Source organism: Penicillium verhagenii (assembly GCF_028828195.1).
Source record: "Penicillium verhagenii strain IBT 33310 chromosome Unknown utg000008l_segment0_segment0, whole genome shotgun sequence".
Lineage (NCBI taxonomy): Eukaryota > Fungi > Ascomycota > Eurotiomycetes > Eurotiales > Aspergillaceae > Penicillium > Penicillium verhagenii.
The window spans coordinates 2,638,177-2,652,013 of record NW_026643172.1 but is presented as its reverse complement, the minus strand read 5'-3'; the positions used below and the strand labels follow the sequence as shown (position 1 = coordinate 2,652,013).

At 48.6% G+C, this 13,837-nt stretch overlaps 4 protein-coding genes across 4 annotated transcripts; all 4 read left to right on the top strand.

Annotated features, from left to right (window-relative positions):
• Window positions 1-462: 462 nt before the first annotated feature.
• On the top strand, window positions 463-1,512 carry N7466_008969 (uncharacterized protein; the record flags this gene model as incomplete). The annotated part of the gene is made up of 1 exon (XM_057168358.1): window positions 463-1,512. One exon carries the CDS (start codon window positions 463-465, stop codon window positions 1,510-1,512), a length of 1,050 nt encoding a protein of 349 aa, XP_057018989.1.
• Window positions 1,513-2,303: 791 nt separating this feature from the next.
• On the top strand, window positions 2,304-5,704 carry N7466_008968 (formin-binding protein HOF1; the record flags this gene model as incomplete). Its single annotated transcript, XM_057168357.1, has 4 exons — window positions 2,304-2,346; window positions 2,404-2,508; window positions 2,575-2,861; window positions 2,915-5,704. 4 exons carry the CDS (start codon window positions 2,304-2,306, stop codon window positions 5,702-5,704), a joined length of 3,225 nt encoding a protein of 1,074 aa, XP_057018988.1.
• Window positions 5,705-6,952: 1,248 nt separating this feature from the next.
• Window positions 6,953-9,157, top strand: N7466_008967 (uncharacterized protein; the record flags this gene model as incomplete). The annotated part of the gene is made up of 4 exons (XM_057168356.1): window positions 6,953-7,624; window positions 7,720-8,741; window positions 8,831-8,907; window positions 8,967-9,157. The coding sequence occupies 4 exons, from the start codon at window positions 6,953-6,955 to the stop codon at window positions 9,155-9,157; spliced, it is 1,962 nt and encodes a 653-aa protein (XP_057018987.1).
• A 1,387-nt stretch (window positions 9,158-10,544) lies between these two features.
• N7466_008966 (histidine phosphatase family protein) lies at window positions 10,545-12,183 on the top strand (the record flags this gene model as incomplete). Its single annotated transcript, XM_057168355.1, has 4 exons — window positions 10,545-11,328; window positions 11,384-11,501; window positions 11,568-11,672; window positions 11,748-12,183. The coding sequence occupies 4 exons, from the start codon at window positions 10,545-10,547 to the stop codon at window positions 12,181-12,183; spliced, it is 1,443 nt and encodes a 480-aa protein (XP_057018986.1).
• Between the last annotated feature and the right edge of the window lie 1,654 nt (window positions 12,184-13,837).

Genomic DNA, 13,837 nt, shown 5'->3' with positions numbered 1-13,837 from the left:
CCAGCCACGCCTTAAGTGGGTCTTTCTGGCCGCACGAGTGTCCATCTCCAATCAAACTCCATTCAATATGCACAACAGCGGCTGTGGCGCTGCCATGTGGGTCATTTGGCTGTTAAAAAGCGTGGCTGGGCGTTTGACGGATCTAATGTTTTCTGATCCCCAGCCTCCGAAGATCCCAGCCTACCTATTTTTGGTCCAATGGCCTGGCTTCCATGCAAATTAGGAATACTTCATCATGACCAACGTGGCTGATCTAGATTGTGATACTGCTTACTTTTAAACCCTGAATTCCATTCCTTCTCTGTCGTATTCCAATTCTCTCAAACTAAAATTCACGCTCTCAATTTCTTCTTACGATACTTTTCTCCTCAACAAATCCGAGCGCATTACATTTTTTTACTCTTACATCTTGTTTAAAGTACCTGCAAAGCAAATACGACAAATACGTCCTTTCTCTCCATCATGCATTTCGCCAACGCTGCCGCTTTGCTCGCCTTCTCCTCCATCAGCGTCACCTATGCCGCTCCTTTCGCCAACCCACAAGATGAACTTAGCCGTCGCCAGACAAGCTACGAAGTAGTCAATGTTGACGGAGACTCCAACGGATCTGCCGCCCCTGAGATCGAGACTGTGACTGAGACTGCCAAGTCTACAGTGACTGCCGCCGGTGCTCCTGCTGTGCTTCAAACCATCACAGTAACAGCCACTCCGACTCCGGCTCCCTCTTCACTTGCACCTTCTAGCTCGGCTCCTGCCTCACACTTGGCTCCTCCTCCAGGTGGATCATTCATGCCTGCCAATAGCAATGGCTTCTTCCGCCGTGGCCTGAACGCCGCTGGTAACCCAGTTCAATTCGCACAGAACTACATCTCGTCTTCCGGTTCTTCCTGGCCCACTGTTCCCACCTCCTTGGCTGTCCGAGACGCTGCTGGCTGGTACCCTTCTCCCTCTTTCACGCCTTCGGCTGCACCATCTTCCTCTTCTCTGGTTGCTCGCCAGTTCGGCGGTTGGGGTCCAAGTGACTCGACACCTGTCTCTCCTAGCACCACACCCACCGCTTCCCCTTCTCTGGTTGCTCGCCAGTTTGGAGGTTGGGGTCCCAGCAGCTCACTGCCCGTCCCTCCTAGCTCGGCAGCCACTCCCTCTGCCTCTCTAGTTGCTCGTCAGTTCGGCGGCTGGGGTTCCAGCTCTGTTCCCACCCCCTCTGCCACCCCCTCTGCCACCCCCAGTGTGAGCCCCTCTGCATATGTTTACGCTCGCGGCTACGATGCTGCTTCTTGGGGAATTCCCTCCGCCTCTCCTTCCTCTTTGGTGGCTCGTCAGTTTGGCGGTTGGAGCCCTAGCTCTGTCCCCACTCCCTCCGGACCTGCTTCCAGTGTGAGCACTCCTGTCGCGCCTACCTCTTTCCTCGTCAAGCGTGACTTTGAGAGCCACTTCACTCCCTCTAGCGCTCCCACTCCTACGCCTAGCGCCAGCCTCTCCATCCCCCTTTCGTCTGCTCTGCTTTATTAAAGCAGTTCATGAATGATGATGCATGATTATTTTTTACAACACGATGCACATAGATTTGCGAGTGATGAGCCTCTCAACCTATGAATTGTTATGAATATGACTCCAAGACGACACACGATACATTGCAACGATCTCCGTCGCCGAAACAGCTCGGATATTTGATATTTTCTTTTGCGGCCCTGCCCAATCGACTTTCACTTGGGAGAGTCGGGTTTTTGGAGTGCATTTAAAGGCGTTTTTACCTTTCTTTTCTGGATGCGATCTTTCTTCCATTTTACTTGTATTTTTTTACTTTTTATGAACATGAGTGGATATTAGGGTTCGAGGGGCTTGACTATATAGATTGTTTGAACTGATGCCCCGGTTTTATCTAGATTCGATCACAACGCAGTGATCACGAAAACCAAGATGAATATCATTTTTTACAAACAAATTCAACTTTAGAATGACGGAATAAATCAAGCAAAGACCATAAAGAATCCCAGATAACTTGCAATTAAAAGAAAATAAAGCTGACGCGTCCGATTGGGCACCATTGTGAATTACGTAATACTGTTTCTCAGTACATGACTCCCGTTGCCCCGAGAGACGCGCTGATAAACATTGCGCACGCTCATCCCTCTACTCAACATCTCGACATTCAGCGACCGCAGGGTCAATTTGGGTGTTTTTCTTTCATCCTTCCCACATTGCTTTTCTTTTTTCTTGCTTCTATTCGTTCTTTGTATCTGTTGTTTTTCATCTCAATCCGTGTATGAGCAAAGGCTGGCCGAGGCTCAACATCAACAAAAATGCCTGGTACAGTGGCAGAGGGACCGACGGTCTCCATGTCCTGTAAGACTAGCCCCCACAAAATGCACGAGAAAATAACCATCTGACATTGAGATTTAGTTGCCAACAACTTCTGGGGTAAAGATGATGCGGGCCTGCAACCTATGCTTGATCGCATGCATGGATCGAAGGCTACAAGCGACGAATTAAAGGTCTTTTACAACGGTATGCAAGGAGCCATCGCGAACAAAACCTGCAGCAACAATCACTAACTTCCAATTCTTATTAAAGTACGAGCTGCGATCGAAGATGAATATGCGCGAAAATTACAAGCACTCTGCCGCAAGCCGTTCGGAACATGCGAGTCGGGATCCCTTCGTGTATCGCTTGACGTGGTCCGTGGAGAGACAGAAGCCATTGCGAAGGCACATGCAACGATTGCCAGTCAAATGAAAACAGAACTTGAGGAACCACTGGGCGCTTTTGCCAGCGGATTGAAGGAACGACGAAAGATTATTCAGAATGGAATCGAACGCCTGCACAAGACTAAGATGCAACAAACACACGTGGTCAACAAGGTAGGACAATGAGAATCTACAACAGAGAGATCTGCCGGCTAACAATTCAATAGGCTCGTGACCGATTCGAACAAAACTGCCTACAGATTAAAGGTTATCTTGCCCAAGGCCACATGGTAATGGGTCAGGAGGAACGCAAGAACAAATCCAGGCTTGAGAAGACTCAGATTCAGATGGCGTCAAATAGCCAAGAGTATGAGGCCGCTGTCAAGATCCTCGAAGATACTACTGGTCGGTGGAACAAGGAATGGAAGGCTGCTTGTGATAAGTTTCAAGATCTGGAGGAGGAACGTTTGGATTTCACCAAGAGCAGTCTTTGGACCTATGCGAACATCGCATCGACAGTGTGTGTCAGCGACGATGCCTCTTGTGAGAAGATTCGCTTGTCACTTGAGAACTGCGAGGTGGAAAAGGATATTTTCGACTTCATTCAGGAACGAGGAACCGGACAGGAGATCCCGGATCCACCTCGCTTCGTGAACTTTTGCAAAGAAGACGACGATGCAGGATCGGATATTGATTCAGGAGAGGGTTACTCAGTGGCACAGTTCCAGCGAACTATGAACCCTGCGTTCCGGACATCATCTCCACAGCCGTCAACCTACGAGTCCCATCATGACCCAGAGTCTGATCTTGCAGCTCAAATGGGGCACTCAGCTCCCCCCGCGGCTAGTGTGCCACAGCCATCCCCTCAGAACATAATGCAAGAGCCTCTTGTCCCAAGAATGCCACAGCAGGCGCCCCCACAAAGCATCCAGCCCGAGTCACCCATTCAACAGCGGATGCCTCAGCAACTGCCTCCCCAAAACATTCAGCAAGAAACCCCCATTCAGCGTATGCCTCAACAGCCACCGCCGCAAAACATGCAGCAAGAGCCGCCTCTTCAGCGCATGCCACAGCAGCCACCGCCACAGAACATGCAGCAAGAACGACCTCTGCAGCGCATGTCCCAGCAGCCACCGCCACAGAGTATTCAACAAGAACCACCCCTCCAGCGTATGGCTCAACAACCGCCTCCGCAAAGGACGTTGCAGCAAGAATCACAATCACCCATTCAGCGACAGCAACCGGCCATGTACTCTAATATGCCGCAGCAGCCAGCTCCTCTTGACCTTCGCCGAGGTGGACAACCGCCCCCGAACTACAATCCTGAACAGCACGGCGCCATCAATGCTATACCACACAACGCGTACCCTACTGATGGTATGACTATGTTCTGCCGTACAGGGCCTCCTTCGGAGCGTAGCTCAGCAGCCAGCCCATACCGGCCATCTAGCCGTGATTCGCAAAGCGATGTTTCGAATCCCACATCCATGTCCAGCGTCGAAGCTCCGGCTCCAGCTCCTATCGCTCAGAAACCAGCACCACCACTTCCCAGTGTCATGAGAATGCAGCAGTCTCCTCCAAAGCCTATTAACAATGCACCATTGCCAAGTGCCCAGGATGACAAGTCTCCAAAGAAGAAGAGCGCCTTCTTCAGCAACAGTCCCTTCCGCCGTAAGAGCCGGAACGAGAAAGACAGGCCGGCTATCACTCCTGGATCCACATCGAGAAGCCCCTGGAGCTCGCCCACCAAGCAAATTAGCCCAGCTAAGCCTGCCCCGACGCCAGTGAAGCAGCCAGAACGCCGTCCTTCTCCTAGCCCTGAGCCTGAGCCCGTCGATCCTCGAGCTAACTTCCAGTTGAATGTTGGCAACAACGTTTTTGATGTCGCTTCTCCTGATAAGAACGCATCAAAGGCAGGGTCTCAAGGTGCTAAGGAAGGTGAAGAAGCTTCCGACCCTATTGCACGCGCCCTGGCGGATTTGAAGACGACTGGTGGCAAACAGCCTAGCTTGCGTGTGTCGGCCGATCGATACCATGGAATTTCAACACCGAATCCTTCGGCACCTTCGTCCACATACGGTGGAAGCACCTCGGCTGCTCCTCCCGCATACAATGATCCTAATGTGAAGCGACTTGGTGCTCCCGAGCCAGCATTTACGGCTAAGCAGATGCAAAAGACCACTCAGCGATACACCGGTCAAGCCGCGAGCATGCTTCGCGGTGGAAGTAACAACCCATCCATGGCCCCCAGGGAGGCTCAGAAGCCCCAGGAAGCTCCTCGCGCGAGATCACCTGCACCTTCCCGATCGCCCGCCCCAAGGCGCAGTGCTAGCCCTGCAGTCTCTCCCCGGGTTGACACTCGCACTGGATACGGTGGCGGCGGTGCTAGCCCAAGTCCAAGCACGTATCAATCTCGCACAGGATACGGCGGTGGTGGCGCCAGCCCGAGCCCGAGCAATTATCAAAGTGGCAGCGCTCGCAGCCGCTATAGTCAGTCTCCGGGCCCACGCCGAGCTCAAGAACAGCAGCCGTATTCTCCCAATGACTACGCTCGCAGAGCTTCCCCAGCCCCCTCTCACCGTGCTGTGTCTCCTCAGCCTCAATTCAGACAGCAGGTTCGTCCATCCAGCGCCGGGGGCATGGAGCTGCAGCTCTCCGCCGGCCAAGACGACATATACGGAGGTGGCAGCCAATATGGCTCTACCCGTGGGGACGGCCGCCCCCGCTCTCACTATGGCGGTGATAATAATAATGGACCCCCTGTCGGTCGCTCTCGAAGCCGCACTGTTGCTGTTGCTGATCCTGGTCGGAAGTTCAGCCGTGATGGTCGTCCTGTCCTGCACTTTGCTCGATCAATGTACACCTACACTCCAGCAATCCCTGAGGAACTTGGCTTCGCAAAGGGCGATGTCCTGTCTGTCATCCGTCTTCAAGATGATGGATGGTGGGAAGCTGAAGTCACCAATGGCCGTGGGCACCCTGGCTTGGTCCCCAGCAACTACCTGCAGATCATCTAGATCTGACAAAATGTCTACACTTTTACGACCCGCCATGACCCTGACAAGTACCTGTCCTGACGGCGATCTCCTAGTATCTATTCTTCCGATTTTGTTTTCCTTTTTTCCTTTGTTGTCCTTCACGCTTTCACGTTGATACCATGCTCTTCTCCAATCCCCCTTTTGCACATTCACTATCCTTGTTTCACTATCTTCGAATTCTTGATCTGTCGCTTTGCCTTTACCTGCACAATTTCTCTTGGCAATGTGCCGAATTCTTCGATCCTTCTTATGTTTGCTTGTTTGACCTGGAATACTTAGCGTCTCTTCTTTCTATTTTTCGATATCTTGATTGCGCTGATCTATTCTGTGAGGTTTCTTTTTTTTTTACGTTATGAGGGATGATATGCTTCTGGGAGATCTGTTCAAGCCAAATTGCATGAGGAACGATCTGGACCATGTACATGCTTCGGATTTCATGGTGGATGTGTTTAATTCTTTTTCTTCTCTAATTCTTACCCAAATTATGTTATTCTTTACGAGTCTTACCACAATTGATGAAAATGACCACTTGCTCTCTACTTTCGTACTCTTCAATGTTTAAATCGTATACATTCCAATGTTAAAAGTAAAATTGCCTTGTGATTGTGAGTAAACTCCCTTGTGTCTGCACTCTGGGGTATTGGCGCACGTGCCGAGGCGTATGGACATGATGAAGCCACTGGCTATTCTCAAGTAAAACAAAATCCATTGGTCAATTTGCCGATGGTCACTTTAATTACTCTCCCGAGCTCAGGAGGTCATTATCTCTGTACCTGATCGTCATCTGTCATCCGTTATCCGTTATCTCTTATCGGCCCAATTCGATCAATTTCCCTCACGGGTAAGATAAGGGACCTGACACTAGTCCTATCTGGGAATACGAACTAAACCTATTCGGGAACAAACTAAACCCTTTCCCCTCAACTTATCCCGTCTTGGTGATGTTCGTTTAGAAACTTCCATGATAAATCTCGCATTTCTCGCATTTCTTATCTTCCTTCTTTTTGTCTTCTCTATTCCATCGCTTTAACATTAATCTATACTTCCTTATCAAAATATTTCATCTATCTTGACAAAACAGTCCGGATAGTACCAGTACCTCAAGTGCATAGCAAGTACTATATATAGTACCCTTCCAAACAGAAAAACATACATTTTCTGTTCGGTTCCAATTTTAGAAGAGCCTCAACATCTGCCCCAAAATAGCATTGGGAGCTCAGAATCACCATGCTCTCCTCACCCCAATCATTTGGTCTGCCAGCTTTGCTGTATCTCCTATCACTCTCCACTAGTGCCCTTGCGACAATCACTCTCAAAGGCCAAACCATCGAATTCAATGGCAAGACCTACTACGCCCCTCCCACAGTAGTAGCCACACTAAAGACAGCATCTGGAAATCAAGTCAGCAATACCAATGGCCTGCAGCCTCTTACCGTGATTCGGAGTGATTCTTTAGAACTCACAACCTCCGCAATCGAGTCACTGGTAGAAAACTACCAATCCACAGACGATGTTTTCAACACGGGGTTCCTCGAGAATATTTACGTCGAGTACAACGGTACACACAAGTCGCCGTTGGAAACCGTATCAACGCCTTCTTCTTGGAATAATAAATTACTTGGATTCGCTTCCGCATATGATACGAAATCGTCGACGAAGCTGGCGTCTTCGAAGAGCTTACCGCCTGGCCCTTATTTCTTTAACCCATCTAGTGGAGAACTGTTTGAAGCCTATCTCTTGTATTCGGATGCTATGGGTGCCTTTACACAGGGATTAATCCCAGTTGGGAATGATGAGTACGATGTTTTGTCGGCAAACCTTCCCGGTTATGCATCGTTGACAATTGGCGTTCCATCGAGATTGTATTTCACGAAGACGGCTGAGAAACCATTAGCAGGTGTATGTATAACTAACTTCTCACGTGTCTCTTGAATTTCTTTGGAGGATGTCGATTTGAGGAAACTAAGATTTACTAACATTTGAATGTTTTACAGGTTCGTCTTGGAGTCAAAGATATTTACCATATCAAGGGAGTGAAGACTGGCTGCGGTAACCGCGCGTACTTCGATCTATACCCTGAAGCCAATGCTACGGGACCTGCAATCCAATCCCTCATTGATGCGGGCGCCATTATTGTTGGAAAAATGAAGACAAGTCAATTCGCCAATGGTGAGACTGCCACCGGTGATTGGGTCGATTACCACTCTCCCTTCAACGCCCGCGGCGACGGCTACCAAGATCCCAGCTCCTCCTCATCAGGACCCGGATCCGGAATCGGAGCATATGACTGGCTTGACCTGGCCATCGGAAGTGATACTGGAGGCTCTATCCGAAACCCAGCACAAGTGAATGGATGCTTTGGCAACCGACCCTCGTGGGATCTAGTCTCATTAGACGACGTCATGCCCCTCTCTCCGCTTCTTGATACGGCGGGATTTTTGGCAAGAGACGTGAAAGTGTGGAAGGCCGCTTCTGAGGTGTTGTACAAGGACGCCGGCCTAAAGTCTTACACCAAGTACCCGAAGAGCATCAAGACAATTCAGTTCCCCACTAGTGCTGACACTGTGGCGGATGGACTTGTGCTGGACTTTGTTGATCGTCTATCGACCTTTTTGGGCGGTGCGAATATCTCGGCATTTGATTATGATGAACTTTGGGAGGCTACTAAGCCCTCAACAGTTGCTGCGGATGAAACTCTTGAGTCGTTGTTGAATCTCACTTATCCTATCCTCATCTCGAAGCAGCAGTACCCCCTCATCGCCGCCCCACTGTACGCGGACTATGCAGCTGCTAATGGAGGTCGCCGTCCGTTCATCGATCCAGTTCCTCTTTCACGTTGGGACTTTGGACTTGAGTATCCCGACTCACAACTGGATACGGAAATCTCAAACAAGAACATCTTTACTCGTTGGTGGAATAGCACGGCTCAGGTACTTGATGAGGAGACATGCTCAGACAGTCTTATGCTATACGTCGGGGCTGCAGCGACGCCGGAATATCGAAATGTGTATAGAAGGTATTTATTCCCTTGTGATTGTTCATATTCGTCCAGTCTTGGAAGTACTGGTTAAGGATGGACATGATTAACTGACCTGCCACTACTAGTCTTCCCGGTATCCCCACCGGATTTGAAAGCGCTCGCATTGCCAACTTTGCCGGTGTACCTGATATGGTCGTTCCAAGTAAGTGCTACTCGAACAAAAATCAGCATAGAATTATACTAATCTCGGTAATTGTTTAGTCGGACAAGCACTATACAACTCGACTATCACACTCAAGGAGGAATATCTGCCTGTGGCAGTGGACTTCATCGTTCCTCACGGCTGCGATCTGATGATTTTGAATTTGGTGAATGAGTTAGTGGAAGAGGGGATTATTCAAGAGCCTGTTGCGGGATCGACATTGTATGGAGATGGAGTTATTTATTATTGATTGGGAAAGCTCGTGAGTTTTGGATGTTAATTTCAACCAGTGCTTGGAAATGCTTTGATACGTCTGATGATTCGTTTGAATGTACATAAATGGATATTTTCCAAAATCCAGGAAACCGCTGAATGGAGATCATTACCTCCGTCAAGCATTGCCATGTAGTGCTGCATATTCACGTAATGCCAAGCTCATTGATAGCCAGCAACCTTCGAAGATGAATAAAATGACCTTGAATAATCGAAGGCGGCCACTTCCGATGATGTGGAGTTAGCAAAGCCTCGTTGGGGATATAGAACCAATCCTGGAGATAGTCCGAAACAAGTAAACCGAAGAGCGCCTAGTATGATCGGCGACTCGGTGTTAACTCAGAATGGTAACGTTCGGCCTACAGACCCCTCAATTGGAAGCTGGCAGAGTCGGGGCTACCTCGGCGGCACAGAACTCAATCATGCTCTAGTCTACTTCATCCATTAGGCGAGATTAATTCGGCAACTTCGGCACATCTACGGAAACGCCGTATCGTACGAGATGATGCTTAGCATCTCCGACTCTTCCCACTCCTCTGAGCAGCCATCAATACTGATTGGTCCTCGGAATGTTCTCTTTTGTCAGTGGCGCCACCTTTCTTGAGCCAAGCTACTAACTAAAAAGCTTGACGAGGGCACGCCCGATGGTTGAGGGTATGTATACGACGACCTCTGTATAGGACCCACCATTTACCCCGCTTGACGCTACTCGGATAAGCTGCATTTCAACCAATCAGAGTGGTTTTGATACACACGCTCCCCTGAAATCCAATATTACTGTATCTTCACTGTGGGTCCTGGTTGTTTTGCTTGATTTCGATGCGCGTGCCTCATTGCCTCATTGGGATTTATGTTGACTGAACTTGTCTGCCTCTGCTCAGCCCTAACACTTCGCCCCCAGGCCTCATTCCGACATGAGGGCACGTGGGCAGTGCATTTCATGTTTTGCTACGATCAATTGAGTCATTTTTTTGCCCGGGATCTATCTGATCCGTCATATGTTGTTTCTTGGATTCATTGATGCATGCATGTACTTACCTCAATAGCCCGTTGATCGACCCACTTGTGGTACAAGCGTGGAATTCTGATTTCCGGTATCCCATACCCCTGATTCTGTCTGGTATGATTCGCTCAGAGGGACGCCAGTTGAAAAATAACTGGGCCTGGGAAACGGACCGTTGATACCGTGGGCTGTTTGATGTGATGTCGTGGGATCCGGAAGCCTATGCGGGAACGGCACTATAAAAGCCTTCCTGTTCCTTTTCTTAAAAGTCCGTGGAAGGACCTTGGAAAATCAGAACAAATAATTCCATCTCCCATCCCTCCTATTCTCCTTGTCCTGCTTCCAGGCTCCAATAGTCACCATGCATTCTATCGCCTCGGGCGTTGCTTACGCCCTCAGCCTCACATCTGCCGTTACTGCAGTCAAGTTCGGTGACTCGGTTGGCAAATCCGCCTACGAAAAACAGTTCTCGCAAGAGTTCCCGGAAAATTACAACATTTTGAAGTTCCACGGTGGCAATGGCCCCTACTCAGAGAGACGGTCGTACGGCATCTCCCGTGATCCGCCAGACAGCTGTGCAGTCGACCAAGTGATTATGATCAAGCGCCATGGCGAGCGTTATCCCTCCCCGTCAATGGGCACCGATATTGAAGCTTCTCTCGCCAAAGTTTATGGCGCTGGTGTCACTGAGTGGAAGGACGATCTAGCCTTCCTGGATGATTGGGAGTACTTTGTTCCCAATAAGTGCTGGTACAATGCTGAGACCTACAGCGGTCCCTATGCGGGATTGTCGGACGCGTACCAGCATGGTACGGAGTATCGGGATCGTTATGGTGATCTTTGGGATGGCGAGTCGGTCGTTCCGATGTTCAGTAGTGGCTACAGTCGGGTGATCAACACCGCTCGCAAATTCGGCGAGGGCTTCTTCGGATATAACTACACGACCAGTGCTGCTCTCAACATCATTTCTGAGTCTGCTTCTATGGGTGCAAACAGCCTGACGCCAACTTGTGATACCGATAATGATACCACGACCTGTGATCAGACGCCGACTACCATGCCCCAGTTTAAGGTCGCTGCGGCTCGTCTGAACTCTCAGAACTCTGGTCTTAATCTCACTGAGACGGATATTTACAACTTGATGTGTAAGAATATTTTTTGACTCTGCACATAAGGAGAATCATACTGACCCTTGAACAGCTATGGCATCCTTTGAATTAAACGCTCGTGCGTTCTCACAATGGGTCAACGTTTTTACTCAAGACGAATGGGTAACCTTTGGCTACTTGAACGATTTATACTACTACTATTGTGCCGGGTAAGCTACAAACCAGAAAATTCAATTGCGAAAACAACGTAATTGCTAACTTCCTTCTCATGAAAGACCCGGTGACAAGAACATGGCTGCTGTTGGAGCCGTCTATGCTAACGCTACACTGAGTCTTCTCAACGAAGGCCCCGAAAAAGCCGGACCGATATTCTTCAACTTGTATGTCAAATACCACCGCTACCCAACTGCATAAGCATTTGGATGTGACTACCTAACCCATGCTAACCCTTACAGTGCCCACGACACTGATATCACCCCAATTGTCACCGCCTTGGGAATTCTCACTCCTGAGGAAGACCTACCTTTGGATCGTATTCCGTTTGGAAGCCCCTGGGTAGCCACTGACATCGTTCCTATGGGTGGCCACCTCACTATTGAGCGTCTCAGCTGTAACGCCACCGCCATGTCAAGCAAGGGGACCTACGTGCGTCTCGTGCTTAACGAGGCTGTCGTGCCATTCAAGAAGTGCCAGTCTGGTCCCGGATACTCATGTCCCTTGGCCAGCTATACCTCTAGCTTAAAGGACAGTCTGCCTAACTATCTGACATCCTGCAAGGTGCCCAAGTCTTACCCGCAGTCTCTTGACTTCTGGTGGAACTACAATACTACCACCCGTCTAAACTATCAACGTGGGCCGATCGGATGTCAGGAGGGTGAGACCTTGCACTAGTTCTTGTGATTATACATAGATTAGTTGATGATATAAATGATGCTTCTTAGTTTAGGCATATACTCGTGCTCTTGTGTATCTTTCTCTTTCCCTCCGCAATTTATTCATTCATTCAATGTTGGAATTTTATCTCCTTTGTACCGTAAGCGAGTTCGTCTACATAGCATCTATGACCATAATTCCAGGCGCAATGATTGAAACCATGCCGCTTCAGAAACAAATGGCGCCATAACTTTGTCGATACAAAGGCACCAGTCGTCATCCCATCGTAAAGCCCAAACAGCCATGCAATATTCCCAGTAAGCTGGATACCACCCAGCTTTCTCCCAGTCAATAATCACTATGCTTAGGCCTAAATTGTCTGAACGGCCTTCGTCGCGGATGATGATTTTTTTTCGTTGGAAATCGCCATAAGTGAAGGTCGCTTAATGACTCTTGAAAATGAGAGGGAAGTAATTACGGAAATATTCTGCTCTATAGCGCAGGCCTCTGTTATAAATATACTTTTATATTATTACCTTGTTAAGATCCTCTTCTGAATTGAATAGGCTATTTACTAAAGAATTAAGGTTATATATCCAAAAAATCTCGTACCTTTTACCGATACTTCTAAAATATTATAAAGATAGAAGCTGGTGTAGCTTATTAAAGTACCTCCGTAAAATACCTAATATACTCTTTTTTTCTGATAGTATAAGTTACGACCAAGCCAATAGAAGTATTTGTCTGATAATGTGCTCCATGACGATACAATTTTTACCAGAGTCTGGGCTCGAGTAGAGCGCGAAGATTCGCAGGACAGAAATATTCGTGTTCTCGCGAACGAAAAGCATGTTTTCACCCTTAAGGAGATGGACGCCTAACCCAAATTTCACCACGAAATTTTGACCCACTCCAACAATTCTTCGCCCTCCATATTCCAGTGATATGTCTGGAGCATCCTCGATTTCGGCATATATATATATATATGTGCGTGCGTGTGTGTGTGTGTGTGTGTGTGTGTGTGTGTGTGTGTGTGTGTGTGTGTGTGTGTGTGTGTGTGTGGGTAGGGGGTCAGGCAGGTCAGTTGCATGGAAAGGGATGTTGAAGGATGTTCTCATCGTTGTTAGATGTTGAGCAGAAGATTGATGGAAGGGGCAGAACAGAAGTACAAACCTGTCACCTGTGGACTATTCCCAAGGCGGCAAGAGCCGCAAGAGCCAAGATCCCCGAAGACTGACCCAGAACATAGTGAAGAGACACGAGGAACGAGTCTACCAGGGAAAGGAGGGCATGAACGCAATGCGATAGTATTGAGTGGTGCAAGGAAGAAAGAAAGAAGAAGAGAAGGAAGGAAGAGCTATCTACAGGAGATGGAGTGAGAGTACGGCCACATGACCAAACACATAGTGGCATGTACTATAGAGTGATTGAAGACAGTCGTTGAAGCAGATGTGCATGAGGGATGTGAAGGAGAGAGGAAATTTGTCCAGACTGTTACACGGTAAACACAGCTTATCCTCCCTCAAGCTAGCCGCTGTTAATCTGGCTCAGTAGTGAAGACTGTCGACTAGGTTCTACTAAGTATCAACTAAGCTAGTACAGACAGAGTAATCTCTCATTTCTTACCCATACTAAAATAGAGCTATATGATTGGAGTATAATTTATCTAATA